General features: G+C 33.6%; 2 protein-coding genes and 1 pseudogene across 2 annotated transcripts; 2 read left to right on the top strand and 1 right to left on the bottom strand.

The window, feature by feature from the left end:
* Nucleotides 1–546: 546 nt before the first annotated feature.
* LOC117925858 lies at nt 547–3432 on the bottom strand (annotated as a pseudogene).
* Nucleotides 3433–12462: 9030 nt separating this feature from the next.
* Nucleotides 12463–18170, top strand: LOC117926810 (ATP-dependent zinc metalloprotease FTSH 2, chloroplastic-like). The gene is made up of 5 exons (XM_034846099.1): nt 12463–12567; nt 14151–15381; nt 15462–15775; nt 17043–17283; nt 17633–18170. The coding sequence occupies exons 2-5, from the start codon at nt 14194–14196 to the stop codon at nt 17972–17974; spliced, it is 2085 nt and encodes a 694-aa protein (XP_034701990.1). The 5' UTR covers nt 12463–12567; nt 14151–14193; the 3' UTR covers nt 17975–18170.
* A 985-nt stretch (nt 18171–19155) lies between these two features.
* On the top strand, nt 19156–21656 carry LOC117926333 (pentatricopeptide repeat-containing protein At2g41080-like). Its single transcript, XM_034845425.1, has one exon. The coding sequence runs from the start codon at nt 19288–19290 to the stop codon at nt 21259–21261; it is 1974 nt and encodes a 657-aa protein (XP_034701316.1). The 5' UTR covers nt 19156–19287; the 3' UTR covers nt 21262–21656.
* The last annotated feature ends 6060 nt before the right edge of the window (nt 21657–27716 follow it).

The following is a 27716-nucleotide window of genomic DNA, read 5'->3' as shown; positions in this document are numbered from 1 at the left end:
ATATCACACAACCAACCACCACAAGTAACTTCTACCAAGCAAACCATGAACAATTGAATATGAATAGTCCTGCAATTAGATGATCTTATTCTAGCAATGCCTTCTCAAATTGGAAGCTATTGGTGATCCAAAGCTATGATTCACTAAAAATCAACAATGGCAGGCGTAGTCAGGTTATGCAGAGCAAGATAACGAGATTTATACAGGCTATGTTAGGTTCTGGGATCACTCGAGGAAAAATGCAAGGGAAAAAAAATAAAAAATAAAGATAAAGTTAATAAATTATTTTTATATGCTACTTCAAACTCATTTCACTTATTCTAACTCTTCGATATAAAGATTAAATAATTTGAAAATGCATAAGTTTTTAACTAATTCTAACTATATTCAATTTTTTTTTTTTTTTTTGGAATTTTCCATAATACAACCAAACACGAGAAAAACATTTTCCTTGACATTTTTTTTTCTTTCCTTTTGGGAACCAAACATAACCATAAGGTTTACAATTTTCCCAAACAAAATGCTTTGTAGTTCTCAAGTCGATCATTAATAAACAACTCTTATGCATATATAAACAAAGCTGACCACTGTATCAGATTATACAATGGAATATTTGAAACAGAAACCATTTGCTAGACAGCCACTCATGGTAAAGAGGAGCAAACAACTTAAAAGTAAACAAGCACTATACTTGTCTAACAACCAGACACTTGTATTGCTTACTTTGTGTTGTTATTATTTTTTTCTTTTCTTTTCCCTTTTTTGTTTCTTATCTCAGCATATCAGAGAAGGAAGATGAGAGCATGGCCAACAAAAAGGAAAAAAAAAAGACAGATAATAGTGGAGGCAGTTACCCCCATAGAACGGGCACAGATATGGACATTGACACTGAAACATCACTAGTGAAACTTGAGCCCAGATTTGCTGATGAGTTACTGCTGAATGTATATCCTACTCCCACAACCCATAAGGCAAGGCAACTGCCTCATACTTCTGGCAAACTCTAGCAAGTGATGCTGCCTTCCTCCTGGCCCTCTTCGTGCCTGTGTACAGCAGAATGTGGAGCAAGCTGGAAAACGCAGGCACCTTAGCAACTTTCTGGATTATAGATGGTCCACCATTTCGACACAACTCAAGCATTGCTGACACAGCATTCTCCTTCCCCCTTGAGGTCCCATGCCTCATCATATTGATCAATCTTGGCACTGCCCTTTCCTCCTTGTTGACTGCTTGGGCTCCTATTGGCTGTCGGACCAGCATGCCTAACACACCCAATGCCTCCTCTGCTACCCCTTCTGTCTCCATTGCATCCACCAGAGCTGTAATAGCCCCTGCCTCTATCATTCTGCTGCAATTGTCCATATGGGTGGACAAATTAAAGAGTGCAGTTACAGCATCCTTCTTCCCTCTCTGAGTTCCCTCCTTCAGTAACCCTGCCAGTGCTGAGATAGCCCCGTTTTCATCTGTAATTCTCTTCTTATAGTCATGAACTACAGAGAGGCTAAACAGTGTTGCCGCAGCGTTTTCCCTTGACTCTTCTGTGTGCCCAAATCTAAGTACTTCAACAATCAAAGACAAACACCCTGGTTCCTCCACAATAAGGCTCTTATTATCTTCATAAAGGGATAAATTCAGTATTGCTGTCACAGCATTCTCTTGTGCAGCTGGATTAGGAGACGAAAGTAGCCTTTGAAGGAGTGGGATTGCCCCTGCTTGTGCAATACAAACACGGCTCTCTCTTCTAGTTTTTGCTAGCAACCGCAGCTCATGTGCAGCAATAATCTTTGCACCATCTGACCCACAAGATAGCTGCTCCACTAGAATCTTAGCAGTGGCTCTATTAACTTCAATCACAGCCCTGGTAGGCAAAGCCACTGAAATAGTCCCCATGCTTTTATCTCCAGTTTCTATTGGGTCAAAGGATATTCCATGAGCGATGCACCACTCAGAAATTAATCTTCGAAGAGCTATATTTGGGACAAGGCGGGTGTGGGCAAGCATCTGCCCAGTTTGCGGGCAGCTATAGTTACCTTCTTCCATCCACTGAGTTATTGAATATCGATCATAGGTGTGCCCAGTGGATACAATCACAGGGTCTTGCATCAAATCCAATGAAATTGGGCAACAAAAGTCCTTTGGAACTGTTCCTAATGTCTCCATGGTCTCTTGAGAAGCCACACCCTCCTTTCTTTCTTACAATTTTCCAAACACATTGTGTCGTCATCTCCACCAAACCCAAAAATCAAGAATCTACAATACTGGGTGAGCGCAACAGCACCCTTAATCACTGATGAAGTGGGTTCGACATCATTCTCGTGATTATAAATCAACTCCTCAAGAAACTCAATCTCACTTCTACAACTCTTCTCATCCCGAATCCCCAATCCTTCCACAAAAAACATTTGAAGCTCTGCTTTATCCGGTATCCCTCCTACCTCAAATTCATGGAGAAAATTATACAACTGAACCCTCATTGCCTCATCATGCTGATCAATGAACAATTTCTCTCTTTTCAATTGCTTCTTCAAAAGCTCCATTAATTCCTTAACATCCTGACACAACTCTATTTCTTCGCAAGGAAATACATCTAAAAACGTCAAAATATCCTTGTTCAGGTCAAGAAAATGAGTGGAAATTGTTGAATTCTGAAGTAAAAGCCATAACCTGCTCGATTGCGAGCAATAATCCAATAACATCTTTGTTCGAGACAACATAACATACATCTCCTTAAAGCATAGAATTGCAGTGAAGAAAAAACAGCCAGACCCCAAATCATTGAAATGCTCAAAGAGCGAAACAAAGATATCAATCTTCCGGATTAAGGATTGGAAATTTTTCCGATGACAAGGAACAAATGTATCGGAGAAAGACAAAACAAGTTCTTTGGAGCAGATTGTTAGTGTCTGCAGAATCGTGGACTCATTGACTTGACTGGGAGCCAAGAAAGCTTCCAAAGAAGGTGATATTCTCCTCCTCAGGGATGAGAACATGGTGGGTGTAGCCATATATTGATATTGAAATGAAACCTATGAGTTTTAAAGGGTACCACCCATGGTTTCGTAAACTACTTGTGGGTCGTCGTCTTCTTCTCCCCTCTGAGTCAAGTTTTCTCCTCAAATCACCACTTTTTTGCTTAAACTACTCATGGGTCTTCTTTTTCTTCTTCTTTGTATGTGATCACAATTCAAGTTTTCTCTATAATTTCCCGATTCAGCAATTTACAAATGATATTATGTAACAAAGAAAGACAAGCATTGTACAAATTAAAGAAAGAGACACAGATTATGCTACAAGTTTACAAGGTTCAGAAACAGTGAATTCATGGTATAAACTCGAGAAAGAACCAGAGAGTTTATGGAGATGTCTTACTGTAGGAGTGTTGTTGCAGTATTTGTTGGGTTCTGCGGTGGCGTGGAGTGTGGTGGTGGTTGATCTCGAGAGAGTCTTAAAGATATGGACATGGAGGTTTACTTGAGAAAGAAAATGTGTTTTGGCTTTGGAGTTGGTGGACTGTCCCTGTGACATTTTCTGTTTTTTATTTTTTATTTATTTTATTTATGTGGATTTTGTGGATAACATATGTTTCATGTTATCATAAGGCAAATAGTCTCTCCCATTTGCTCTTTTGTCTAGTGGAAGACTCCCATCTCCAAGTCTTTTCACCTTTGATTCCCTTTTTAATATATACAGCATGGAGTCCTTACAAGTAATGATTTGAATTTTTTCATTAAAAATATATAATAAAATTTATATAATTGAATAAATGTAGACAAAAATAAAATTATGATATAAATGAATGAGATCAAACTACCGGAGATAAGATGTAAAAAAATGAATATCATTTGTAGTACAAGTGAACAAAACCTATGCATAAAACCATGGAATTTGAATTATGCATTTGATACAAATTGATTGGTTGTATTATCTGATTTCCGTGAAAACATGTCATTAAGTATGATTATACATGTATAATCATATTTATGAATTATGAAGAAAAAAATAAGAAATAATTGGTTAAAATGGATGAAATATTTTTTATATTTATGAATTCATCTTTTTCATATTTTTTGTTTGAAGAGTAACTCGTTTTTTATATAAATGTCCTTAATTATTTCATATATTTACAATATATTTTAAAAGAAAATGTTGTTTTTACAAGAAAATAATAAATATATTTTCATCAAAATAAAGTGTTCGGTTTTTAAATTTGGGTTTCTAATGACCCTTTTAATCAAATAACCCAAAATATTATTGATTGATTTTGGGGTAGAAATCTAATTAATGATTTTGGGGTAGAAAATGTGACAATTGAGACCCAACATTCTTTAAATAGAAAATTGTACAATTATCTTTATGAGAAAGAGCTGAATGATTGAATGATTTTGTGTCCAAATACAGATGGAATGGACCAGACCCCTATCCATTATAAACATTTCATTCTAATGCCCTCATATGAGTTATTCAAGCTTTGTGTTACCAATTCAAAAATGATAAAAAATAGCTATGAAGAGGCTGTCATCATATCTCAGTCACTATCTCTGGGATTTTGAAATATGCATGAGAAAATAATCCAAATTAATCAAATATAAATATGGTTTTATTCTTATTTTATTTTTAATAATTGAGAAATAAATGTGAGAAAATGTGCCGACATACCACTATGATATGGTCACTATCTCCATCTAATTATATAGTATAAAGGAAATTTAATTGTGGGCCAAAAGGAAGGGGAAAAGGGGGGAAAAGAAAAATATTTTAAGCAAAAGAAAAAGAAAATGGGGATTCCAATGAGTCCTGAGTTGGCCCACAAATAAAGAAGCTGTCTTTCCATAGGTCTGAATGCAGCCATGGAGTTTCAAAGTCATAGCATGCCTTTTTTAATTGTCATTTTTCTCCATTTTCATAGTGAAAAAAGAAGGATAGAAGAGGCTAAGTCAATAGGTCAATGCAATGTGCTGGCTGGCACCATTGAGGATACAATAAAGATTTCCATTGTCATATTTTGTCAATTTAATGGGGTTGGAAATTGGTTTTTTTATAAAGTTGCCCACAAATTATAATGGAATAATGAAAATGCCACTTTCTTTGTTTTTTATGATATGGTTGAGATGTATCATAGAGTTTATCAATGGATATAAAGTCTTAAAGCTTGGAATTTTATTTATTTATTTTTATTTTTGGGTGTGAAATGTATGTTGGTTTACAATTGTTTTGTGCTAACATATAAAATTATTTAAAGTGTTGTGGGAAGTTATTCGGAAAACTTATAATTGGTTTTTATAATTAGATATTTAAAATATTTAAAATTTTATTTTAAAAAGAACTTTAAATTAGTTGTATGGCATTAGTTTTAGGTCACTAGCTATAGTTGACTTGATCGTGGCTAAAGGCCGAAAGACCATGACCATAGGTTATGGTTATAGACAAAAAAAAAACCACGATTAGGCATCACGATAAGTGGCGCAAATAAATGTTAATTATAATTGAAATCACAGGTAACATCGTAAGTATAGGTAAAAAGACTATAACGGTAGTCAACTTGAACCTGTGACTAAAGGGTTTCTAAATAAAAAGAGACTTTTGGTTGGAGTGATTACTACAACTTTGACTAATAACCTCTTATAGCTGCAATTGTCTCATAATGAAGAATGAAAGTATTAGGTTAAATGGATGTATTGGTAACTTGATTTTATGGATATATCGAGATATATTAGAAAATATCGATGAACATTTTGACATGAAATATCGATGAGATGGAAATTGATAAAAACTCATGAAATTGTTGAAAAAAACTTTAACAAATGATAAAATAAGTGATAACACATGTATGTATTGAATTTTTTATTGAATATGTATACAAAAAATGAAATTTGGATAAGTTTTTTTTTTTTATAATGATTTTATTTTATTTTATTTATAATATAGAGTATATATATATATATATATATATATATATATATATATATATGTATGTATTTTGATATACAATTTAATAATAATGAAGTTGTAGTTCAATGGCCCTTGGCATCCCTAGGATTGAGCGTGCATGGTTATGTGAAAATTTTAAAGTACTGTAAAAGGTTGTCCACATATGTATTTTGAAAGACCAAAAAAGGTCTATTTAAAAATGATGACCTCCGACACATATAGAGAAAACTATGTGGGCTAGGTGGGTTGCCTTGGCTCGTTGGGTTGGGATTCTCCCGGCCCATCGTATATATAAAATTAAAATTTTGGAATAATCCTAAATTAGAAAGGTGTCGACATGACATCAAAAAATTTCTCTAAATATTGACGATATTTCAATGAAATATTGTGACATTTCAATCTTTGCATATAACCGCAATTACAAATAGACTTCTAACTAGAAACATGACTATTACTAATGGGCTTATGGAACTATAAACACGTGGAACTATGTGTAAATATTCTCATAATTTCTAGTGCTTGTGTTATCCTCAATAATAACGTGTTTCAATATTTTTCTCTTAAAATTCTTAAATTGCTTTGTTAGCTTATGGTTATAAACTTAAAGAATGAATCTTTCAAATATTTCTACAAATCATTCATTCATAAATCATTAAAAGTAGTTATGAATTAATAAAATAAAATAAAAAAATAAAAAAACAATGAAAGAAAGAAAAGGACTATACTAGATGTTACAACCCTCAAACGTAAATAAAAGTGAAGTACTTATAAATTTTATTCTTGAGTTCTCTCCAATAATCTAAAGTTCTTCATCAATATCTATGTGTTATAATTTAAAATTATAACATCTAAGTCTTTGTACGTAACAAAATTCTATCTTCCATGTATGATTTTTTCCTTACTCGATTCAATTTTATATTCTTGAGCTCTCCTCATTTTTATTTTTATTTTGTGTAGGAAAAGTCTATGGGCATACAATTTGATTTTCAAAAGAATAATAGGACCAAAACAACTTTACAATCTATATTCTAGAGTCTATATCTATATCTATTAGTTAAAATTTATAGGCCCATTGTGGTATGGAATGATAGCACTCGGATGAACTTCATTCTTGTTTATATCTATGGAAAACACAATAATAATAATAATAATAATAATAATAATAATAATAATAATAATCAAAATAAATTAACATCTGCATGAAATGCTACCTAATATTATGTAGTGAAAAATATTTTGATTTTAAACATTACTACTAAATTTAAAAAGTTGTAGCAAGTATACTATTATGATACATTGATGGCTATGAGGTTGATGGTATCACATTCTCTTCCCCGTGAGCAAAGTGGTCATTCAACAAAATTACTTCATAAAACTTGATGTTTGGTTATAAATGTTGACTAATTTTAACTTTATATCAACATTAACATTTTTGTATTCAAAACATGTAATTTGGTTTTTATGTAGTTAGAAATTTTGATATATGTCAATATAAATTTAAATGTAGCTTCATGGTTATAGGTTTCTAATTGAATGATAAGGTTAGTATAAACTTATCAATAATATCACCATGGATTTTTCAAGCAACAAATTAATTGTGAACATACTTGTAAGAAATTGTGTCCATCAAGTTCAGTATGAACAAACTTGAAAAAAAGTTAAGTTCAAGTGTATTGTAAAGTTATCAAATTTAATATGGACTTAACGATTACCAAGTTGATTTTGTATGGATTCATAGGAAGTTATGTCCACAATTAACATTTTAACTTATATTTAACTATTGTCAAGTTGTTTTGTATATAAACTTGAAGGTAATTAAGTGCATAGTCTTCACATAAAACCTAAACGTAACTACTATCAAGTTACCTACGAACAAACTTGAAAGATGTTAAGCCTAAGTTTATTCTAAAGTTATCATATTTAATATGGACTTATTTTTGCACATACTCATAGGAATTTATCTCCACAATTGACATTTTAACTTGAACTTAACTACTATCAAGTTGACTATCAACAACCTTGAAAGATGTTAAGTCTAAGTCTATTCCAAAGTTATCATATTTAATATGGAAGTTGATTTTGTACATACTCATAAGAAGTTATGTCTCTAGTTTATATTTTAACATGAATTTAACTATTTTCAAATTGTTTCATATACAAACTCGAAGGTGGCTAAGTCCATAATCTTCAAATAGAACCTAAACTTAACTACTATCAAGTTCAATGTCAATAAACTTGAGGATAGTTTAGTCCATAGTTTGAGAATAAACATGCAATTTCATTCATATTTTATACATGTCTCATCACAATATAAAAAAAAAGGTACTTTATATTTCCATTTGTATGTGTATCCAAAAAGAGGGAGGTTTATTACAATTATCATCTATATATGTGTTTATCTTATCACATTATACAAAAAAAAATAACTTATATTTTCATTCACATGAGTACTAAAAAAAAAATCACTATTATAATTTTTTCATGTCCATTCATAGGATGCTAAAGGTGTAATGATCTCATGGTATTGGTCGTTTGCATGTTTCCCGATTATGAACATATTGACTACATTGACTACAACAAGATGTGTGTTTGCCTTCTCCACCAGAAAGGATTCTTACTTTCCTTGGTCTTCCCATTGATCGCCTTATTTTAGGTGGTAGCACAACTTTGTTACGAATGTGATCATATATTATCCAATCTATCACATCTCCAATTGGATAAATAAACTTTGAATATGAAGATAATAGTGTTTTAGTAGTAAAGTACTAAGAACGCAAAGTGTAACATGAGATGTTATAATATCTACAAGCAACAATAGCATGTGAACATAGAATTTGATCAAGATCAATTTGTTAACATGTGCATGAACGAGTGTCTAAATTCACTTGAGCACTTATGCCAACATATTTAATATTACACTCTTTTGAGTTGATAGATTTCACCTAATATTGATAACACATTATACTTTGAACGAAGTTTTCCATCAACTCACATGGTAAGTTCAGTTGATATTGATATTGCTTGTTATTGATGAGTTACAAACCATTTTTAAAGTTTCTCAATTCTTCAACCAATTGCAAAACTAGAAGATATTTAGCATATTTTAATTTAGCATTAAGGTTTTCAACTATCCTTATGGTCATGATACTATATATTTCCCAAGTGAATAGTGTGAATGAGTCTATCGATCAACTCCTACACCCATTTGGTATCTTGTTGCTCTTGGGTAAATAATCTCTAATTGCCCAAATATAACATTAAACTCTAAAATATAACAAGTATGGGTAATATCATAGAACAACTTCTGAATTACAAGATTTTTAAACTGTCTTCAATTGCATATGGAAATGCTTTAAATTCTACTTTCTCAATGCTACGTACAATGATGATCTGATATCATAAATAAATCATCGTGTGTTTAATTACATCATGCAATTTTGTTAGAAACCACTCCTAAAAAGCATCAATTTTTGAATCACCAACCCTAAAGGCAAAGGGGTCTATCTAATTGTTGTTGTCTTTACATGCTACATTAAACAAACTTCCTAAGTACTTTTCTTTAAAAAATGTTCCATCAATTACAACCATAAGTCTTAGTGATGTGTGAAACTAAATAAGAATTGTACCAATAAACATAAAAAATATTTGAATTGATCATCACAATTAGTAACTATATCAGTGATGCTATCAAGAATTTTTTGCTTTAAAACATAGCAATAAGATGGCAAAGCACTATGAATTACTCAGGTGATCCACTAAAAGAACCTAGAGTAAGTTCTCTGCTCTCCATGCCTTATCATAACTAGGTTGAACTCCATATTGATTCTGAATATTTGCTATAATGTTTTTTCGATCAATATTGATAGTTAACCCCTTGATATGCTTCTTTTTTGCTCTCACCAATTAGCCAACTACTTGCATCTTGATTCTCATAAGACATCATGTCTAACCTATAAGTGTATGTTGAATAGTATTTCATTATTTGAAAAATATTTGAATTCCTAACTTCCCTATGAGAGTTATTGTCAAGTTTTTTTAATTATTTTATGTTGTTACATTTTTAAAATGAAAGTTATTTTCAAATTTTTTAATTATAAATTGTTTTATCATGTGTTAGTTTTGACAATGAAAGTTATATCATTGTTATATCTCTTTCATTTTCTCAAGGGCCAAAAGGATCATGTTGTTTTGCTTTTTGCATGATTGATTGCAAATTTTATAATTTATTTCTTAATACATGTGACTTGGTAACTTGTTAGGCAACAAGCCTTTACACTTAGGAAGTTGAATAAGAGAGGTAGTGTGTGCATGAATGGTTACTGATATTTGACTCTTAAGGGTCAATTGTTGCATTGGTATGAGGTGAGTAGTGGGTATTGGAGAATGCCTTGAGATTATTTGTGGAGTATTATCAAGAAAGTTAAGATAAGAAAAATTATATTTAAATTGTAATAATAATACATCCTTATTAGGTGATAATGCAGAGGAAATACAATTGTCAAATAAGTTACTCAATGACAATACTACTATAAGTTACTCAATGACAATGCTACTATCTTGGTATTGAGGTTGCCCGCTCATCAAATCCTATGCCACTGATGATATTGTTTAGACATTTTACATGATATGGGAATGTTAGGGTGTTGATTTTACAAGATCACTAATACAACAAAATATAAAACTTGACATTGATGATGAAGATCCTTTATTTGATGGAATCGATCATTTAGTGTTGCCTTACAGTCTTTTAATTCATTTGGCCTTACTAGACCAAATATCCTTCCTATTGAGATCCTCAATCAGTTCATGGAAGCTCCTCAAAAGCTACATATTGATGTAGGCTTATGAGTTTTGCCTACTTAAGTGCATAACCTAATCAAGGAATTTTGTTAGTTGCTTTAAGTCCATCAAATTTGGTTGCCTATGCTAACTCTAACTAAGGAGGTCATCCTATTACTCGTAGATCTACAAGTGAATACTACACCTTTATTTTTTGTGCCATTCTTATCTCATGGAAAACCAAAAAGCAATGTTTCTCAATCTTTACTAAATTTGAGTACAAAGTCATAAATCAAGTCATTTGTGTGTTTCAATAGTTAAAGTTTTTACTAGCTGCTTAAGGATCCATTTCTATAGTCTAGCAATCTTGTATTATGATAATCGAGCAACTATTAATATCATCATCAATCCCGTTTTCATGAGCGAACTAAGCATATTGAATTAGATTATTATTTTATTCTTAAGAAAATTCAAAAATAATTAGTCAAAACAACATATATTCCTTTGATGAAGTAGGCCATCAATATCTTCATCGACCTCTTGGCTAGTGAGAACCTTCAATGTCTCCCCGACAAATTGGGCATGATAAGCATTTATGATCCAACCTTAAGGAGAGTATCACATAACAAAACTAAAGGTGTAAATTATGTAATAGTCAGCTTCTCTTAATCCAAGTGATTCTTCTCCTATTATTCCTCCCCTAAATCACTCCTCAATCTTTCCTATTTGTACATTTTTTACTTCAATTTTTGTTCATGTACATATGCCACTTATACTCCCCCATAAAAATGACATAAGAAATTGAAAGCTCATTCATCTTCGTTATTTTGGTATTTACACTCTAATTTTTATATATATTGTTTTTATCCAAACATAAAGAAAAATATTGTCCACATTTTTTTTTTTTTTGGTATTTTCCCATAAAATATTTTTTTTCTATAAAATATAGTTTCCTCCCTTAAATATTAAACTCCTTTTTAAATTCTTGAATTCTTTTTTTAATAAAAATACTTAAAGTTTTAAAATTTTATTTAATTTAACAAGGAAGAAGAATCAATGTTGTCTTTGGAAGAAGAGGGAGGTAATTTCCAATGGTGAAAAATGGTTTTTTCATGGGAATATATATATATATATTAAATTATTTAAATTTTATTTGGCTATTAGTTTTTTTTTTCTAAAATAAAAAATAAAAAATATGTTTAATAATTAAAAATTATTTTTAATTTTTTATCCTTAAAAACAAAAATATAATCTTAATAATTTTTAAAAAAATTGTTTTCCTTTAATTTTTGAAAATTATTTTAAAAATAATCACATAAATATAAAAAGCAATTAAAAATAAAATATCAAATATAAAAATTATTTTAAAAATATATTTTAAATCATTAAAAATAAGTTAAAAGTAAGTTACATTTAGAAACTTTTATTTTGTAAAATAGTAAATAATATTTTTTTTAAATAATTTTTATAAACTATTTTTCAAAACATTTTTCAAAACTATTTTTTGAAAATAAATACCGCCGTTATATTTCACAACATAATTAAAAGACTTGTAAGTTGAACGATTACCTTTTCTAAACGTATTTTGAAAAAAAATAAATTCCGTCCAAACAATTAGAGCCAGGAAAACCTGCTAAACACGCCATCAAAATCATTCGAAGTCCCTAGGAAAAAAATATCTAAGTTAAAGGCAGTGGTACAGCAGCTGACCATTGCAAGAAGGCCACGTACGCCATCCTGAAACCACATCCACTCCCTCTAAAAATACAGCTAACGCCCCGCACAGCTCTCCCGTCTTCAGTTGCTCCACCTCTCCCAGCTTCTTACTCCATTCATTCTATCACAATCCTCTGCTCGTAGGTACACCCTCTTCGCCTGCTCTTCCATATTCTAATGGGTCATTGTTCTTTTACGAGAGGAATTATAATGAAATGTTACCAGTGATGTCTTGGTTGGCGATTTTTATGGCTGCTCTCATTTGCCCAGTTCATTAATTTGGTTCAGTTTCATTTTTATGATGATGTTTTGTTGATGGGTTTCTGTTGGAATTGTGTTTAAAATTGTTTATTCGTGGGTTCAGAGGAAAAGAAACGTAAACCCTAGAGAGGGGTCTGTGTGTGTGTGTGTGTGTGTGTGTGTGTTTGCAATTTTTTTCTTTAATTGTGTTGGTATTGATGATTTTGGGGCGATGAAGATTTTGGAGGAATGGGAATTGATGCCTGTAGGTTCGTGTATTTTAGACTATAATTGTGTGGAACCATAGATTGTTGATTCTGAATTTTCTTTGAAATCTATAATTTTTTGCTCTTATGATTTTCTGGGTTTTTGAGCTTTGAATTTTGGACTTGGGTAAAATAGAGTTTGTTCTCTTAAATGGGTACATTTTATTTCTATATTTTAGCTCCATTTGGTTGCTGAGAAAGCAGAGGAGTAAAAAATATAAAAGAAACTGGTACCTTATAGTTTGCCTGATATCAGCTCCTGAAGAAATGAAAATACAGGCTTCAGTGGTACTTTTGCATTAATATGGTTGAGTTTAATTTCTGCCAAAAACAAGAGTTGAATTTTTGGTTCTTTTAAAAACTAAACAGAAGAAAGTTTGTGACCTTTTTTTGTTTCCTTAGTTCACTGCTTAGCCAAATAGAGGGCATATAATTTGTTCTTGACATTTTTCATTTTTTTCTCTCTCTCTTTTTTTTTTTTTTTGGTTCTAAGCTAATTCTTTATTGGCATCACTTTATGTGGAAAATTTTGCTTGATTAATAAAAATATAGATGGAAATTTGGTAGTATTCTTTTAATTTTGTTCTAATTGCATTTTGCCATTTTGGATATCTTTTCTTCTGTTATTATGATAAAAATTTCATCAAAGAGAGAAACAGAAGATCTTTTGAGAATGTGGAACTCTTTGTCCGAAGGTTGAAATTCTTATTTTTGTGTAACTTGTTAACTTGGACCAAACTCTTTATAGGTGAAAGATTGATGTCCAAAGTTATTTTCATTGATTGGTTGGGTTCGGTTTGAGGGAGGGAGTAGCTTTTAGTTCTCTTCCTTTTTTTGGCGCTTTTTGGCAGCTGTTGTATACATCGTGTGTACTTTGGTGTGTCCTTTTTGGTGCTTTTAATACTATTCTTATTTACTGAAAAAAAATGATAAAAATTCATCAAAGTGTTTTTCCTGAGGTAATTATACATTTATTTTTTTTCATTCAGATGCAGAGTTCCTTGTCTACCAGTTACTAGTTCACTTATAAGCTGCTTATATGTTTGGATATAGAAGTTTGGAAATTTTATTTTTGTAGATTCTTTTAGGAGTGGTTTCCATGCCTTTTGTCTTCTTTGTCACCATTGCATGAGTGTTGTTAAAATTTTGGAACTGGATTTAGAGATTTGTTCTACATATATTTTATTTTCATATTCACTTCTAACACATTTAATTTTTCAGTGCTTCCATCTTGTTCTACAAGTAAATCAGCACTATACCACAGATGGCAGCATCATCAGCTTGCCTTGTGGGAAATGGTCTATCCACCTGCATTAATAAACCAGGTTTGAGCAAGGAATTCCATGGTAGGCATCTTTTGCCATCCTCAAGCTTTCCATCATTGGGTAAAGTGTCCAAAGCAGTTTTTGTAAAAGCATCTTTGGACCAGAGACAGCATGAGGGAAGGAGAGGCTTTCTCAAGTTTTTGCTTGGTAATGCGGGGCTTGGGGTACCTGCTTTACTTGGTAATGGAAAAGCTAATGCGGAGGAGCAAGGGGTTTCCTCATCAAGGATGTCATATTCTAGATTTTTGGAGTATCTGGACAAGGATAGGGTAAAAAAAGTAGATTTGTTTGAGAATGGAACCATAGCTATTGTTGAAGCTGTTTCTCCTGAGTTGGGTAACCGGGTGCAGCGAGTTCGTGTGCAACTCCCAGGACTCAACCAGGAGCTCCTTCAGAAATTCAGAGAAAAGAACATTGACTTTGCTGCACACAATGCTCAAGAGGACTCAGGTTCTCTGTTATTCAACTTGATTGGCAACCTTGCTTTCCCACTAATCTTAATTGGAGGCCTTTTCCTTCTCTCAAGGCGTTCATCAGGAGGAATGGGTGGCCCTGGTGGGCCTGGCTTCCCCCTTGCCTTTGGTCAATCAAAAGCCAAGTTCCAAATGGAGCCAAACACTGGTGTAACATTTGATGATGTTGCTGGGGTAGATGAAGCAAAACAAGATTTCATGGAAGTAGTGGAGTTTCTGAAAAAGCCCGAGAGATTCACTGCAGTTGGAGCTCGCATTCCTAAAGGTGTTCTTCTTGTTGGCCCTCCAGGAACTGGGAAGACTCTGCTAGCTAAGGCAATTGCTGGTGAAGCAGGTGTTCCATTTTTCTCTATCTCAGGTTCTGAGTTTGTTGAGATGTTTGTTGGTGTTGGTGCATCTAGAGTCCGTGATCTTTTCAAGAAGGCCAAGGAGAATGCTCCCTGCATTGTATTTGTTGATGAAATTGATGCTGTTGGGCGCCAAAGAGGAACTGGAATTGGAGGAGGAAATGATGAAAGGGAACAAACTCTTAACCAGCTTTTGACTGAAATGGATGGTTTTGAAGGAAACACTGGTATAATTGTTATTGCAGCCACTAACAGGGCAGACATTCTTGACTCTGCCTTATTGAGGCCTGGACGATTTGACAGACAGGTAAGCATAGAGAATATATCGTTTTTTGCCCTTATCTTTTATTATAAGTGGGAAATACTTACGTTAAATCTTTGGAGCAGGTAACTGTTGATGTTCCTGATATACGGGGAAGGACAGAGATCTTAAAGGTTCATGCTGGTAATAAGAAGTTTGATGGAGATGTGTCTCTTGATGTAATAGCCATGAGAACTCCAGGTTTTAGTGGAGCAGATCTTGCAAACCTCCTAAATGAGGCAGCTATATTGGCTGGTCGTCGTGGGAAGACAGCAATCACATCTAAAGAGATTGATGATTCAATTGATAGGATTGTGGCTGGAATGGAAGGAACAGTTATGACAGATGGAAAGAGCAAGAGTCTGGTGGCTTACCATGAAGTTGGTCATGCCATATGTGGGTAAGTGAAAATATCATGCCATGTTGTTTCTTATTCTGGACATTCTCCATGTTGATATCCTTCTTGATAAGGTCAGCAGTTTTACTTCAAAACTAATTTTTCAGGTTATACCTTGAAAATTGCTTTTCTCCACACCTGATTCAACCTTATTGTCAATGTGATTTGATGACCAGGCATTTTTTTCCTGGGGGATAGTTGATGTGCTATGTGGCTGTTTGGAATATCTTTAACTTGTGTTGTTAAGTAGTAGAAGAATCAGATGCAGAAGTGTTATTTTTGTGCTTGGGAATTTTATTTGAAAAATGATTTTGTGAAAAATGAGGTTTATTTTGGCCTTTTAAAATTTTTATTAAATACAAATCTAATTTTGCATTGTTATTGAGCCAAAGGAATCTCCTACTTTTCTAAAACATGGATAAAACCTTTGGACTTTGTGGGATCGTGTTTGGAGATTCTTGCCAACATCCTTGGAAGTTGCTTTTGGTGTTTGGAAAGCCCCCCAAACAAAGGTTGGGGATGGTTTGTGGGAGGTTTCAGGTTCAGGTTCGAATAGGGACAAAAATCTCTCTCTCTCTCTGTATATATATATATATAAAGCTCTCTTAAACCAAGGTTTGATCATTGTAGGTACTTAGGTTTCACTTTACCACATTTTTTTCAACTTTGATTTGTTAATCCATGCATTTGTTGGGACAACTTGCTCAAGTTGTTAGGTAAAACAGTAGCATTGCTGTGTTAATGATATTCAGGGTCTAAGCACAAAAATGGTTAAAACAGACCCTACAAAAGATTCTAAAAACATCTGTGGTTTGATAAATTGTGGGGTACATCTGCCTGTCTGACCTTTTGTTTAGGTCTTGGATCATACTCAAGCTATTCAAAATGCCATCTCAAGTCTCACCTTGCTTCTGCAGCAATTTATTCTCATGTTTCCCATGATTTGTCTTTGTATTCCTTTTAGTAATATCTTAAAGATTTATACCCTCTTCCTGTATATGTGCACACACATGCACACACTCTGCCAGAAAAAGTTCCTATGTTCTCATCTTTCTATGAACATCCTGATGGCAGAAATAACTAGTTTGGTTATGAACTTGAAATTTACCATTTTCATCTCTATCTTAGGGACTTAATGAATATCCTTTTTGTTAGATGCTTTTATCTGTCTTCTCCATGTGTTTTATGCCTATAATCATATGTACAGTTTACAACTAAATTCATTGTCAAATAACTTATGAACTCTTTTCTTTGATTCCTTTTCTTGCAGAACTTTGACCCCAGGACACGATGCCGTTCAGAAAGTCACCCTGATCCCTCGTGGTCAAGCACGCGGTCTTACATGGTTCATTCCTTCTGATGACCCTACCCTGATCTCAAAGCAGCAACTCTTTGCAAGAATTGTTGGCGGACTTGGTGGCAGAGCTGCTGAAGAAGTGATCTTTGGTGAGCCTGAGGTGACAACAGGTGCTGCTGGTGATTTGCAGCAGATCACTGGTTTGGCCAAACAGGTAATAAACAGTTCCTCCATCTGCTTCCAGCTGGTAACATTTAAACTGCAAATGTCATTGTCAGTTTCTATTCTCAACATATACAAAACACAGTACCACCATAATCCCAAAATCTCAAAACAAAAGATTTAAGATCTTAGAAATTTCAATTGCCTGGAGCAGAAATGAATTGAAATTTCAGAGTTCTATTCTGATTTATAACATTGCTTGCAACAACCTTTTCCAACATCCATAAATTCCTAGCTTGCTCTTTTAACTAATTGCTTAACAAATAACAATTTCCCTCACCTATTATTTGGACAAATTTAACTGAATTTGACGGGTTTAATAAATTCGTTTGGCCAAACAGATGGTGACCACATTTGGGATGTCTGACATCGGCCCATGGTCGCTTATGGACACCTCGGCTCAGAGTGCTGATGTCATCATGAGAATGATGGCAAGGAATTCAATGTCTGAAAAGCTTGCAGAAGACATTGATACTGCTGTGAAGAGGATTTCAGATGACGCATATGAGATTGCATTGACCCACATAAGAAACAACCGTGAGGCCATTGACAAGATTGTTGAAGTCCTCCTTGAGAAAGAAACAATGACTGGGGATGAGTTCCGGGCAATCCTCTCAGAGTTTGTTGAGATTCCTGCAGAAAATCGTGTCCCTGCTTCAGTACCATCTCCAGTCACTGTATAAATAGTGAAAATCATACCGCAAATGTCATTTACACTTGGCCATACATCTTTTAATTGTTCAGTGTATAATATCTGTGATCTTTTTCTTCCAAATATGTAAGTAGGAATGCTTATGAATTTGAATTCATGAATGCCAAAAGGCCCATAATCTAAATCCTGGAACTTAATTTGAGTTAGAAATGCTATAAGCTCAAATAGATACTGAGTCTTCTTGAATTGAGAAAGTTTTCGGTTCGGCTTTCCCAGCCGTTCAGATGTAAACTCAAATAGGTCGTTAATCCCCAGCTGAAGTTGAAATCTTCAAGCTTAAGTTTAGGCATTGAAGAGTTGACAACATCTCCTGCCACAGCAATCACACAGTATTTCCAAAGGGGTAAAAATGGCTCTCTCTTGCCTTCCTCATAGCCATAGGAAGGTCACTGCTAGTTAGTTCTTTCTTACATGGTCAGCTAATTGGAAGCAAATATTAAAATACTTTAATGCAACGTTGTTTGTATATTAGGTTGTTTCATTCATCTTAATGCATGATCAACTTAAAATGGCATAGATTATTATAGAAAGGCTTATGAAATGCTAATTTGTTTAGGTTATGTTTGATTCCGTAAATTTTGAAGGAAAATGTGAAGGAAAGAAAATAGAGAGAAAAAGTATAAAAAAAGAAAAACGGAAACAAGGAAAAAAAAATAGATATAAAATCAATAAGTTTTTTCTATATAATTCTTTAAATTCGTTTTACTTATTTTTTTTTATTATATAAAAATTAAATAATTTTAAAATATATGAAATTTTAATTAATTTTTATTATATTTGATTTTTTTTGTATTTTTTATAATAAAATTAAATATGAGAAACCCATTTTCCTTAATATTTTTTTCTCTTTAATTAGTATTTTGCGGGAATCAAATATAGTTTTAAAATATTGTATAAATTCGGTAGGAGTGAATGTAGAAAGTTTCTAAAAAGGTTAAAAGTCTATTTGATATTGATTTTAAATAGCGTTTATAATATTTCTCATACTTAAAAATTTTTATCATTAAAATGTATTAAAATGTAAAAAAATATAAAATTATTTCCTATAATCACTATCAAACACAACCTCATTTATCGAAAGTAAGGCATAAATTAAGCACAGGTAAGGATAGAAAGGTTGGTGAAAGGCCAATTTGTTTAAAATATGGCACATAAAGTGAACCAAGCACTTTACACAACACAGATTACCACCCCTGGCGCCATCTTCCTGCCGGGATACCAAGGACTCCAACATAACGCCCATATAGTGTTTGTTTAAATAATTGATGTGGCATCCCAAATTGTATGGGTAAGTATTGGCTTAGGCCTCTTACTAGGCGCCATTTCTCTACAAACCCTTCCTCTGGCTCTGAACTGACAGCCGAGTTCACCAACCTCTGCTCCAAAGGCCACCTCAAACAAGCTTTTGACAGATTCAGCTCTCATATATGGTCGAATCCAGCTCTCTTCTCACATCTCCTCCAATCATGCATTTCAGAAAACTCACTATCGCTAGGAAAACAGCTCCATTCCTTGATAATCACGTCTGGGTGTTCCTCAGACAAGTTCATTTCCAATCACCTCCTCAACCTCTACTCCAAATGCGGACAATTAGACACTGCAATCACATTGTTTGGCGTTATGCCCAGGAAGAATATCATGTCTTGTAACATTTTGATTAATGGCTATTTTAGGAGCGGTGATTGGGTTACTGCCCGGAAGATGTTTGATGAAATGCCTGAAAGAAATGTTGCTACGTGGAATGCCATGGTTGCAGGTTTGATACAGTTCGAGTTCAATGAGGAGGGTTTGGGTTTGTTTTCGAGGATGAATGAGTTGGGTTTTTTACCCGATGAGTTTGCGTTGGGGAGTGTTCTTCGGGGTTGTGCGGGGTTGAGAGCACTGGTTGCGGGCCGGCAGGTTCATGGTTATGTGAGGAAATGTGGGTTTGAGTTTAATTTGGTTGTTGTGAGTTCCTTGGCTCATATGTATATGAAATGCGGAAGTTTGGGGGAGGGAGAAAGACTAATTAGAGCAATGCCAAGTCAAAATGTGGTTGCTTGGAACACGCTTATTGCGGGAAGAGCTCAAAATGGATATCCTGAGGAAGTTTTGGATCAGTATAATATGATGAAATTGGCCGGCTTTAGACCGGATAAGATAACATTTGTGAGTGTAATCAGTTCATGTTCAGAATTAGCCACTCTTGGACAAGGCCAGCAGATCCATACTGAAGTAATTAAAGCTGGGGCGAGTTTGATAGTCTCAGTGATTAGTTCTTTAATTAGCATGTATTCGAGATGTGGGTGTTTGGAAGATTCATTGAAGGTTTTCTTGGAATGTGAAAATGGAGATGTTGTTTGTTGGAGCTCGATGATTGCTGCTTATGGGTTTCATGGGCGAGGAGTGGAGGCCATTGACTTGTTTAATCAGATGGAGCAAGAAAAATTAGAGGCAAATGATGTTACATTCTTGAGCTTGCTTTATGCTTGTAGTCACTGTGGATTGAAAGAGAAAGGGATCGAGTTCTTTGATTTGATGGTTGAAAAGTATGGAGTGAAACCTAGACTAGAACACTATACATGTATGGTTGATCTACTAGGACGGTATGGAAGTGTGGAGGAAGCAGAGGCTTTGATAAGATCTATGCCGGTTAAAGCAGATGTTATTACATGGAAAACTTTGTTATCTGCATGTAAAATCCACAAGAAGACAGAGATGGCAAGAAGGATTTCTGAAGAAGTTTTTAGGCTTGATCCCCGGGATCCAGTTCCTTATGTGCTACTTTCAAACATCCATGCTTCTGATAAAAGGTGGGACGATGTTTCAGATGTCAGAAAAGCCATGAGAGATAGGAAGTTGAAGAAGGAACCAGGTATAAGCTGGTTGGAGGTGAAGAACCAGATACACCAATTCTGCATGGGGGATAAATCTCATCCAAAATCGGTGGAGATTGCATTTTATTTAAAAGAATTGACTTCAGAGATGAAAAAGCGTGGATATGTGCCTGATATTGATTCTGTTTTGCATGACATGGATGTTGAGGACAAGGAATACAGCTTGGTGCACCATAGTGAAAAGTTGGCAATTGCTTTTGCTCTTCTCTACACTCCTGTTGGTACTCCAATAAGGGTGATTAAGAACTTGCGTGTCTGCAGTGATTGTCATGTTGCTATTAAATACATATCAGAGATATCAAACAGAGAGATCATTGTGCGAGATTCTAGTAGGTTTCATCATTTCAAAAATGGGAGATGTTCTTGTGGTGATTATTGGTAATTGTAGATTACAATGCCCTCAAAATTGATGGGATTAATTTTATCTATTTGATTTAAAATAACATGATTTTCTTCTGATTTTTCCCTGTCACAGAAACCATTCAGAAATGGAACAAGATGAATCTTTTTATTTGTTTCTCTGTAAGAACTTCTTGTAGTACTTGTGTGATGTTGGTGCTGTTTTTTCTTTACGGTTCTGAATTAATTCATACCTGTGCTTTGAATGCAACAGGGTACTTGTTATTGTTTCTGATTTTAAGTGAACAACTCTAGTGAAGATGAGTAAATGTGGTTTCCCAAGAAAGACCTTCATGATGGCCCCTCTTGAATCTGTAAGAGGAACCTGAATATTGTAAAATATTGACCGTCAAGTCATGCTTGGAATGCTGGAATAGAAAATGGGAAATAGGAAATCAATTTCATCTCCTATTCATTCATACATTTGGATTATTTTTTAGAATGATAATAGGAGTAAAAAAATCATTGTTAGGAAAATCAAATCCTATGTTTACTAGGATTTTGACTTCTCTTTTTTATATAATATTATGACTCCCCTCCATTTCTATCCTATTTCCATTCCTATTCCCACGTATCAAACTCATCCTTGAAGACTAGTATAATTTCCAGGAACCTAACAGTGGATCTTTGGTGAGAAAAGTATTTTCTGAAATTTCAGTGATTGGGTGGCTAAGGTTTTGTTTGACTATCAAACGGTCCTGTTACCAGAACATAATGGAAGTGGCATAAAACGGAAAAAAAAAAAACTATATCTGAAGCTATGAAATCAGGGAGTCCTTTTCTGAAGTCAGTCCTTCCTGGAAAGGCCAAATGCTTCATCATAACCATGGTAAGTAAAAAATAATGATCCAAGTCCTGCTTTTCCAGATATGAAGGATATAGAAGCATGCAAATAAACCTTTCTGTAGGATTGTTCTTGTGGTGGCAGTTTCTAAGGTATGATTTGTATGTCCTAGATGGAGATTTTTTTATGCCATCTGGAATTTTGGTGATAAGGGAAAGCATAAAGCAAATTAAAATTTCACATCAGTGTCATTGATCAAGGTACAAACCAACAAATTCTTTTTTGGCATCAAGCCCTGTGCCAGTGGAAGGAAATATAGCAGAGATTTTCCCACCCAACTTTCTCTTCAAAGAAATCAGTGACAATGGTGATCTTTTCATGGCTAATCTTATAATTGTTATACACTTAGTGACACTGCAGAAGTCTAAGGGGGAAGAAGGATGGGGGTGGCTAAACCAATCAAGTTGTGGTTCTGGGAATGCCTTTGATGTTTTCATATTAAGATCTAAAGGTCGCAACAGCGGAATTCAAGGAGAGACTTGATGGTGAGGGATTTGTCTCTGCTTTCAAAGGATTTGTAGAAGATGCACTAGATTGCAAAAAATGGGTTGGGTGAAAGGATGCAGGAGTTTTTAGAAGTTGAGACAATAGGAAGCATACACCATCTCAATTTTGTAAGGTTGATAGGATTTTGTGCAGAAAAATCACTGAGTCTTTAGTTTATGAATGCGTGAACAATGTTGCTTTTGAAAATTGGATTTTCTATAGCAGCCAGAAGCCTGTCTTGATTGGAAAAACCAGAAAAAAAATACTATACTTGACATAGCCAAAGGATTGGCCTATCCTCATGAAAATGGCTGACAGAGAACGGTACATCTGGATATAAAGCTGCAGACCATACTCTCGGTTTGGGTTATCTAAGCTAATAGACACAGATGAGAGCCAAGTGCCTTCACAATGAGAGGAACTTCTGGGGTATCTTGCTCCAGAGTAATGGGAATAAAAAATCACAATGAAAGTTGTCATTTAAAGTTTTGGAGTTATCTTTCTTGGAATAGTTAGTGGAATGAAACTTTGGTTTGCACTCAGTTCGAATCTAGCTTAAATATGCTTAGAGTGTTGATGTTTGGAAAACTTGGATGGCATGCAAAATCTTGGAGAAATGCTGAGGATGATCAGGGTTGGAGATTGGTGTTTGCAGGATGACCATACCAGAAGACCACCCATGTCAGTTGCTGTGAAGGTTCTGGCTGGAGTAATGGAGGCGGAACCCACCATCAGGTATAATAAGTGTTACTCATGCACTAGTTCCTTCTTATAGCCACTGCTTGAGTTTCTACTCCTGTAAAAGTATCTGTTCTTCCTAATCCGAGATGAGAGAATGATCTTTTAAGGTAAAAAGAAAAGAAATTCTATTTATTCCTTCATCACTGAATTAAACCAAATGACATTTATGATTTGATTTTGTTATATTTCCATATTGTGATATCAGTGTTCACTACTAAGGGTCTCCAAAAAGCCCGCGGCCCGAGCCTGGCCCGAGCCCGTTTTTGGGCGGGCCGGGCTGTAGGCCTAATTTTAGGCCCGGCCCGTAGGCCCGCCCCTTAAAAAAAAAAACTACAAAAATAAAAAATATTAAAAAAAATATTCATTTCAAAATTTTATTCATTGAATGTATAATTACATTTGAAAATGTGGGAAAAGTTTACATCACTACAAAATAAATACATCCCAACTAGGTTGGCACCTATTTATTTGTCAATCATCTGTATTTTTCAACCACAAAAAATAAAAATAAAAATATAATATACATTTAGTCATTATTTTCTGGCGGTGATGGCGAACTATCATGCATCCATGAAGATCTTGATAATTTTAAAGATTCCATATCGGCAAGCATCTCTGTTTCTCGAATGGAATCGTACATCCTTTTATCTGCTATTTCTCAATCTTTCACACATATCCCTGCCTCAATAACATTTGGCGCTAAGTTGCATCGTTTTTTACTAACTACTCTTCCACCTGCACTAAAAGCAGCTTCTGATGCAACTGTACTCACAGGAACTGTTAGTACATCGCGAGCAATTATAGAAAGCACAGGATATTTGTGTTGATGTGATTTCCACCATATTAAAATATCAAAATCTTCTTGATCTTCAAATGAAATTATATCAGTATTAAGATATTTATCTAAATCAGATGTATTATTTGGAGAACTATTTGTTGTCTTTTTTCGACTTTTCAACATTTCTAGAGCTCTTTTATAAAAAGATGAGGAGTTTGTAGATGTAGGTGGTAATTTAATAGTATTAATATCATTACCATATTTTTCTTTATAATAGTTATATAAATTATATAATAATGAATTTATTTCATTTTTAATTTCTTCAATTTTTATTTGGTCATTAAAATAAATAATTGTTAACCATTCATCCAAAGCTTCAAATTTCAATCTAGGGTTCACAATTAAAGCAATATAAAAAAATTAAAGGTATTTCTCCCCAATATTTTCTAAATTTTTCTATCATTGCAAATATTGTATCATTAAATATTTCAAAACTTAAATATTTTTGAAGTACAATAAAAATATTAGTTATTTGCGTAATAACTCGATTTGAAGTTGGATAATATACATCACAAAAAATGTTTGTTGAAGTATCAAAAATTTCAAAAAGATCTCTTAAAAGATCTGCAATATGTCAATCATAATCATTTAATGCATAAATATCTGCTTCACAATCATTGTTAATTAATTGTGTTTCATATAATTCGACTACTTTTCTATATTTTGTAAAAGTTTATATGTGGAATTCCATCTAATGGTCATATCCAAATTTATATTTTTTCTTTTCATATTTAACATTTTGCAACAATCAAAAAATAATTCATGTTTTGCTTGAGAATTATTAATACTATATGCAATGCCTCTAATTTTTTCCAATGTACTATCAACATTTTTTAATCCATCTTTTACAATTAAATTTAAAATATGTGCACAACAACACACATGAAATATTTTAGCATGATCTTCTTTTACTTGTCAATATAGTTTTAGTCTATGTATTGTTGCATCATTATTAGCAGCATTATCTAATGTTATTGTCAATATTTTATCACGAATGCCTAAATCTATAATTTCATCATTTATTAAAGATGCTATATTTTTGCCACTATGTGGAGCATTTATTAATTTAAATGAAATTATTCTTTTATTTAATTTCCATTCATTATCAATGTAGTGAGCAATTATACATAAAAAACCAATGTGAGTTAAAGATGTCCAAATATCATATGTTAAACAAATATTTCCTTCAAAATTTGCAAAAAAAAATTTTTAAATTTCTTTTTGTGTATAAATTTTTTTCATAATATCTCTTTTAACTGTATTTCCAGACCAACTTTTAAATTGAGGATTAATACCTCGTTGAATTGTTCCTGAAAAATCATGAGTTTCCATCATGTTGAAAGGTTGTTCTGCTCTTATTATATAATCAATCATTTCTTCACGACAGTTAGATTCATCATAAGAAAATGTTTTTAAATTTCCACTTTTATTTTTACCTAATTACATATAATTTATAATATCTACATTATTTTTAGTTTTACAATTTTCATGATATTTTTTTAAATGATTTGTGCTTGCATTTGAGCCACCAGTAAGAAATTTATTACAAATTTTACATTTTGCTTTTATTTCTTTTTTATTATTTTCTAAAATTATTTCTATTCTATCAAAAAAATTCCATATATTTGAAGTAAATTTTTTGTTTGATGATATTTCATCACATGGACTAGATGAAGAAGCACTTGTCATATTATAATTATTGATAAAATATTATGCCAAAAATAATAAAGTAATAAATATAAAAAAAAATGTAACAAAAAAATAAAGTAGTAGGGGTGAAGTATGTTACTCAATTAGAGAACCGATGCAGAAATTCCTAGCAAATTTGAACTCTTTGAGCCACCAATGCTTGTTTTGCACCACCAACAATATTGTATAATTTGAGGGAAAAATAAAAGAATTTGAAATATTGTAGAATGTGAGAGAAATAGATAGAGAAATAGAGAGAATTTGATGAAAAAATGAAAAGGAAAAAAATGTATTTATAGGAAGGTTAAAAAAAAAAAAAATCAAAATAATTGGTCATGTGACCGTTGGAGGCTTAGCTCCAACGGTCACATGGGCTGGAGCTAGGCTCCAACGGTCACATGACCGTTGGAGCCTTTAATTTTTTTAAAAAAATAATATACTTTATTTTTATATACATATAACTAACTCAATTAATAAACATAAAAAGAATGTAGTTTAGTTGGTTAGACCCTTAAGGTTTAAGCATGAGGGAAGGGGTTTGAATCCCCCCTCTCCCTTCCTTTGGTTTCATTTTGGCTTAAATAAAAAAGCCCGCCCGCCAACCCGCGGGCTCATAGGCCGGGCCGCGGGCCTAGCATTTTAGCATGGCCCGGCCCGCCCGTTGGAGACCCCTATTCACTACAACCTCTTTTGAAATCAAATTATTGATCACATCATACTTACAAGTGCTTATTCAATTTTCTTATCGGCAAAGCTTGGTTCTTTTAATGATATAAGAATAAATTAGACAGAAATCACTTGGAAGGAGGAATTGTGCTTGATCATTTGGACTTCATATGTATATGCAGGTCCAGTTGCTAACCTCTTGTTAAAGTGTCTTGAGGGTTGTGGCAGGTATGGGGAAGATTAGGTCCATATGGGTAGCAAATTTAGAACTTCAAGAAAAAGTAGGTCAATGGTCAATTTCCACCTAACATAGCAGGGCTGACACCTTTAATTTAAATAATTTATTGCATCTTCCGAGCAATGTCTTACATTGACTGGAATCTTTATGCTCGCCGTTTCTCTCTCCCCTTTCTTTTCTCTAATGAATCATCCACACATAAGAGCAGCAAGAGTTTACCCATGAAATGCATAGCTAGGTTTTGAACACTTCTGTCAAATACGTATGATCCGCCTGCTTCATTTGCTTTTTTTTTTTACTAGTATTATTTTCAGTGTATTCTTTTCCAAATCTTGTGTTGCAATATTTTCCCTCTTGAACCTTTCTGCCCTCTATAAGCTAAACCTGCAAGTATTCTGTTAGAAAAGAAGACAAATCGTAGTGAAAGTAGACTCCATTTTTTATGTTATGGCTGTTCCCTTCTTGTATTTGATCTTTATCACTCTTACTAGTGCTTGCTTTGGAAGTTATTCAACCATCATATTCAATGGAAGTTATTCAACTTCAATGGCGGGGAGTGGTTTCTACCTTAATTCAAGCCTTTCTCCAACAGGGTACAACAAGAATTCAATCAATGTGACCGCATGTCCTGGTGATTCATCAACAGTGAGAGTAGTCCCCTCAAGGCAGAACAGTGTTAGCTTTGTTCAAACCGTCATAAGCTCTTCACACAATACTGGTGGTACTCCATACGTCACAGCCAATGGAAGCTCTGCACAGAATACTGGTGATGTTCCAACTGTCATAGCCAATGGAAGTTATTCAACTTCAATGGCGGGCAGTGCCTTCTACCTTAATTCAAGCCTTTCTCCAACATGGTACAACAACAATTCAATCAATATGACCACATATCCTGGTGATTCATCAACAGTGAGAGTCGTCCTCTCAAGGCAGGAC

The sequence above is a fragment of the Vitis riparia genome, chromosome 12 (assembly GCF_004353265.1).
Source record: "Vitis riparia cultivar Riparia Gloire de Montpellier isolate 1030 chromosome 12, EGFV_Vit.rip_1.0, whole genome shotgun sequence".
Taxonomy (NCBI): Eukaryota; Viridiplantae; Streptophyta; class Magnoliopsida; order Vitales; family Vitaceae; genus Vitis; species Vitis riparia.
The sequence above is the reverse complement of the archived record's forward strand: the minus strand, read 5'-3'. Positions and strand labels throughout refer to the sequence as shown.

Bases quoted from the DNA above. Each gene is read 5' to 3' on its own strand.
- LOC117926810 (XM_034846099.1), top strand. From the start codon at position 14,194: ATGGCAGCATCATCAGCTTGCCTTGTGGGAAATGGTCTATCCACCTGC. The intron at 15,776-17,042 runs GTAAGTGAAAAT...CTTTTCTTGCAG, and splicing joins GTTGGTCATGCCATATGTGG to AACTTTGACCCCAGGACACG. The intron at 17,284-17,632 runs GTAATAAACAGT...TTGGCCAAACAG, and splicing joins TCACTGGTTTGGCCAAACAG to ATGGTGACCACATTTGGGAT.
- LOC117926333 (XM_034845425.1), top strand. From the start codon at position 19,288: ATGGGTAAGTATTGGCTTAGGCCTCTTACTAGGCGCCATTTCTCTACA.